General features: G+C 45.4%; 1 protein-coding gene across 1 annotated transcript; it reads left to right on the forward strand.

Moving 5' to 3' along the window:
• Positions 1 to 422: 422 nt before the first annotated feature.
• GKN1 (gastrokine 1) lies at positions 423 to 5,471 on the forward strand (the record flags this gene model as incomplete). The annotated part of the gene is made up of 5 exons (XM_010003948.1): positions 423 to 635; positions 751 to 858; positions 1,119 to 1,260; positions 1,807 to 1,865; positions 5,292 to 5,471. Coding segments are annotated over exons 1-5 (702 nt in total), but the record flags the coding sequence as incomplete, so codon positions are not given.
• Between the last annotated feature and the right edge of the window lie 142 nt (positions 5,472 to 5,613).

Genomic DNA, 5,613 nt, shown 5'->3' on the forward strand with positions numbered 1-5,613 from the left:
TGAATTATAGAATAAATTCAGAAGAAAGATCAGTTATTAATAACAGTCTTGAAAAATTAAAACAAAACCATGAAATGATAACTGTTCCGCTAGCTCTAGAGAAGCCCCTCAGATACAGCTTGCCAGGTGATACAGTTAGGGCAATTTTCTTTTACATTTCTTGATAATTTATGTAAATTCTCCCATGTTCAAGAGAAAACAATATGATCCAGTCCCACCTCGACTAACAAGGATTCTTGGGGCGTGAGAGGGAGGGAGAGATACAGCATAAATGTTAAAGCTTGTCTGTTTTTCTAAGATGCCAGATCAAGCCTGAATGTCAGGTTTAAAGCAACAGGACTAAGGGCGTCCTGACCTCCCCTCTAACACTAGAAATTCCTTTCCCTTCCAACTCATCTCCAAGACCTATGAATTCCCTAAACATGGTGGTTACCAGAGCAGTTGCTTTCCTGACAGAAAGGCTGCTGGGAATCTGCAAACCTCCATCCTCACCTCCTCTCACCTTTTCCAAATCTCAGAACAGCAAGAATGGGCACCAAGAGGAAAACTCATTGCACTCTCCGACTGACACTGGGGGCAGCACGGGCTCCCTGAGGGGCTCTGAGGCCTGGAAATCTGTCTGGGACATCACCACTGTAAGTGGCTGCTACCACAGCTCCAAACATGCATAAAGGAAAATAACCAAAAGCTTCAACTAAGTTAACAAGATTTTAGAGGAGGTGCTTCAAAACCTTTTTCTTCTTTTAACAGGGCTACGTGGCAACCAAGGTGTTTTCCAAAAACACCTGCATCATTTCTAAAATGGACAGGAGTGTTTTGCTTCATCAGCCATTTCCTGCAGCACCTCAAGGACATCAGGTAGGAGGTGAAGGACAGCACTGAGACAGCTAATAATGTGCCTCGGAAAACTATTCCTTCCCTACCCACACAGAGGGGGGAAGGCTCCAGGAACTGCAGACAAGATTCTCAGCAGGGCTGAGATGCTCTGCAAGTTGTTTCAATCCAAAGTCACACTCAAATCACCCCTTCTCCATTAGCAGAGATGGGCAGACAGACTCTCTGCTCCAGCTGTGCTTTTGCTAAGAGCTGTTCTCTGGCTTTGTCTCTTTGGTGCTTAGGACCCTCCTCCTCACCCACTTCCCCCCAGAGGGAATCGCCTCATTATCTCAACCAACAGACTCCAAAGCCTGAGCCCATATGGAAAACGCATTCAAGCTCTGTGCAGAGGGATTCCCTCTTACTTTGCTTACCCAACTGCTGGTGAGTGTATTGCTGACAGTGCTCTGCACACCAGGTCAAGGTGAGCAAGACTGCAAACAAGGATGAAAAAGGCATTAAAATGAGCAAGTGATCTCTTGAAATCCTCGTGTTCTCCAAGACTTTCTATAAAGTACCAAATGTGCATGCAAGGAAAAGCAGCAGGTCTGCCACTCTCCTGCACACACCTTGGAGGCCAGGAAGCTTCTTCAGGAAGCGTTTGGGCTCCAGCTGCTGACACCAGTCTGAGCTCTTCAGGCAGTCTCTGGCACATACAAGACCAGGAAGCGTTAGGGCTCCAGCTGCTGATACCAGTCTGAGCTCTTCAGGCAGTCTCTGGCACATACAAGACCGAGCTGCCACGGGTCCTGCTGCAGCACAACGGTGAGATTCAAACCAACTGGCAGCTTAGACTGGTCTGAACAGCCACGTTCCATTCTCAAATGGCATTTCCTGGGACATTTCCAACATCGAGTTGGAAGACTTTCAGCTACATTGTTCTCTTAGTTTCTCTAATCCAAATCTAATCAGGTTTTCCTTTTCTTTCAGGATCAAACTTCTTAATGCGAGACGTCGCATGTTTGACAGTTGAGATTAATGAACTGCCCGTCTATTACTGTCATTAATTACTCCTGACGAAGAACGTTCGTAGGACAGTCTACCCAAAAAACAAGACTTTCTCCTTGACACTTCTCTCCTGATCACACTTCCAGTCACTTCTCTGTCTCTTCTGCTGCTCTGTGTGGAGGCTGTTGTGTCTCAGTAAAATTGATCCTCAACCTACACTGCTCTGCGATGTGTTTTTCCTCATCCCATAAAGAAGCCCAGGCAATTCCAAAGACAAGGTGCTAAGCCAGTGTTCTTGCAGAATCCCAGTTTTGGCATTCCAGCCCCAGCCTCTACAATTTCCCAGTAACATTTCACATGCTGCCTTCAGCAATTATTCAGCTTTCCTAAAACCAAGTGCTGCTACACCTGCAGCATAACCACAATGAAGATAATCAGGCCTGCAGTCCACATGCACAGAAAGAAGCCTGCCTGAGTTACTTTTAACTTCTTATTTACATACTAAGTAGTGCAACCTTTCATTTTTAGAATAAGCACTGCAAGGCAATGCGGCCCAGTACAAACAGACAGAGGCGCTATTGCTCTGTTCAGCCCCAGAAATCAAGCTGTCAATACCAGACTCAGACAGTATATAAAACGCAGTTTGGAGTTGAATACAGATGCTACCTCACAACATTTGAAAACATCATTTCCAGGAGGTAGAAAAGCATCCCCTGACCAAGGAACAGTGCAGAGAGAAAGCTGAAAGGGCAAATGATAGTTAGGTCAAAACTCAGGCAAAATGGCTGGGAGTAGTTTCTTCATCTGAAACAATCACTTCAGTAACTGACTTTGTCTAGAAAACGCTAGATCTTTACCTTCCGTCCTTCCTTACTGGAATTCAAGAGGAGACACTTCACCCATTCAGGAACTGTCATCAGTTATGTGACATAAATGACACAGCTGTCTGTTCTGTTCAGGAAAAGGTTTTAGGGGTCTTGAATACTTAACTGGCATCAAAAGAAAACACAACCCCACCCTGAAATATTGTAGCACCTCAAAGAAAAGCAGCCATATGGTTTGCAGTATTTAAGTTCCTCTCTGACCTGTCTGGGAGTTTCTGTAGAGAATCCCCCCTCCTTTCCCAGTGGAACACTGCACTTTTGCTGAGATGAAAGAGGCACAGTCCTCTTCACTTACACTGTCTTGTGTCCTTCTAGGGGCCTTTCAGACCTTGGAGACTGTAGGCCAGGCTCCACAAGGGGTGATGATTTAAAGTCCCCTCAAGGCAGCAGGGATCTGACCTGGGCAGGGTCTGTGCTGCAGCAGATCCCACAGCCGGGGAATACTAGGGCATGGATGCTTCTAGCAAGGATGACATCTGCTCCAATACAACCCCATTTTAGGCCAGAATTTCAAGTAGAGGACACAAAACATGGGCAGCAAGATGCAGATTCTTGATCACATAGATGACCCAGACTCCTGTTTTTACTACCATATCACACGTTGTGATGCTTACAACACGCCCAAGCTCATTTTTATTCCATGAAGAGCTACAGGCCAGGCTCTGTAACCACTGAAAGTATCTCCTGAGACTAGAATTTAACATTGCACTGGCAGTGCTGCTCAGAAGGTTATTTTATAAATTAAACCCACCCCACAAGCACAAAACCTTTGCAACAAAGGCCCCTTGTCTGCTAGAGGTCCATGCACATGGATTCCTGGCTTTACCACTATATTACACATTATGACGCTAACTACAACTCCAGGCTTTTCTCATTCAATGAAAACCTTAAATTAAGCATGTGTCCTACACTAACAATTAAAACTTGACAGAACCAATGAAACAAACTCTATCTAGACTAAAGGAGCCGTTTTTGAAAGTAATTTTGGAACCTTTGCCACTCAGCAGGGTGGTGCACAAAACAAAATTGGATGAATTCACAGAAAAAACAAGTATTGAAAAAACATCTCTAACTGCAAAGATTTCAATAAGCATTTACATCCCCACAGAAAGAAGCTGAGACAAGGGGGAAAAATTATCGTTGCCACCTAAAGTAAGAAGGAGACACTCACAGACTTGCACATGTATGAAATATTTTACCTTGAACTGCCTATTTACTGTAAAGCAAGACTCACTGGAACTGTTGTGTTTGGGGCCATATTTTGGTGGACCCTCTGGTCACGTGGAAGGTTCAGCAAACTTTGCAAAGTACAAAGGCTCTTATTTAGGCTTTGTTTTATTTTTTAAAGACTGGGCCAAGTTTGATGTGCAATTTCAACAGTAATTAGTAAATGTTGGAGAGGTTCTATGAAATATATTTAATTTTCCCCCTGCAAATGGGTTCTTATCTGATAATTATCAAACTCTGGCAGGTCAAAATTTGCAGAAGTACAATTCCTGTATTTATGAAATGGCAGTTACAGCAGGAAATAAGTTTCAGTGACATGCAGGCAGGGATACAAATTACCAAATAATTCTAATTCAACACTTAACCATTCCACACCTTATTCCAAAATCCTATATAAGCTGTACGGGTCACACCGTTCGCTCTACCTGCACCAGCATCAGCTCTGCAGTCAAGATGAAATTCACTGTGAGTATGCATGCTTTTTTCTCCTTACACACTGAAACTTTGATTGAAATCCACTGTCTTTCTCTCCCAGAAGCGCCCATGTCTGTCTCTAGCAAAAAACTACACTTTTCTTTCCCATTTCCATTTCAGATTGTGGCGACCGTCCTTCTTGGCCTCTGGCTGGCTCCAGCCCTTGCTACAATACTCGTGAGTATGGTGACCAACTGACACATTCACTGCTGCTCTTCCTAGCTTCCCTGCTGCTTGTGCCTTTATTCCTTCTTTCCCCATCCCTTTGGAGGAAAGGGTTCTACAATGTCCTTCCCACATACAACTCTCCAACCCCCAAAATACAGCTGCAAGATCACACAATCACAGAACCACCAAGGCTGGAAAAGACCTTTATGATCAGCAAGTCCAGCCTACGACCTGACACCACCACATCAGCCAGACCACGGCACTAAGTGCCACATGCAGCCTTTCCTTAAACGTATCCAGGGATGGTGCCTCCACCACTTCCCTGGGAAGTCCTTTCCAATGTCTGATCACCCTCTCCATCAGGAAGTGTTTCCTGATATCCAACCTAAATCTCCCCTGCAGCAGCTGGAGGCCAGGACCTGTTGGCTTCTTGCTGGTTGCTAGGACAAAGAGCCCAAACCCCAATCTCCCTTCAGGTAGTTGAACAGAGTGAGAAGGTCCCCTCTGAGTCACCTTCCTTGGATCCATGAAAAGAATCCCCAGGGCTCCCCCAGAGTGCCACAGCCTTAACTCTGTGTCCTAGGAATCTCCGGGGCTCACCAAAGGTTCTCCCTCTGGGCCCGCGTTTCTTCTCTTCCTGCAGACACTTTCTAAAGCTTTGAGGAGGCTGACGAACCTGAAAATCTAAAACTGTTCCACAATTTTTTGTTCCAGTTACCAAATCAAAATGGACTCCAGCAAGTCGTAGACCAGCAGCCATCAACATCCATCACCAGGCAAATCACCATCAATGGACAGTTACAACTTGTGTTCATCAACAGGCAATGGCGCGTGGCAACTATCGAGCAACAGGGCGGCTTCAGGTCATGGAAAACCATCTGGGACTACAACACCGTGAGTGGCAAGGAGCAGGCTTTTTCAGAACATGTACAGGCAGACTAGCTCCTGTGCAGCTGACCAAGACACAGCCCTTGCTCTTTACTCCTGACCTTTTGGGTGCCAGCTGTGGGGTAAAAGCCAGCTGCATGCATTCCTG

The sequence above is a fragment of the Chaetura pelagica genome, unplaced genomic scaffold (assembly GCF_000747805.2).
Source record: "Chaetura pelagica isolate M959 unplaced genomic scaffold, ChaPel_1.0 scaffold528, whole genome shotgun sequence".
Classification (NCBI taxonomy): domain Eukaryota; kingdom Metazoa; phylum Chordata; class Aves; order Apodiformes; family Apodidae; genus Chaetura; species Chaetura pelagica.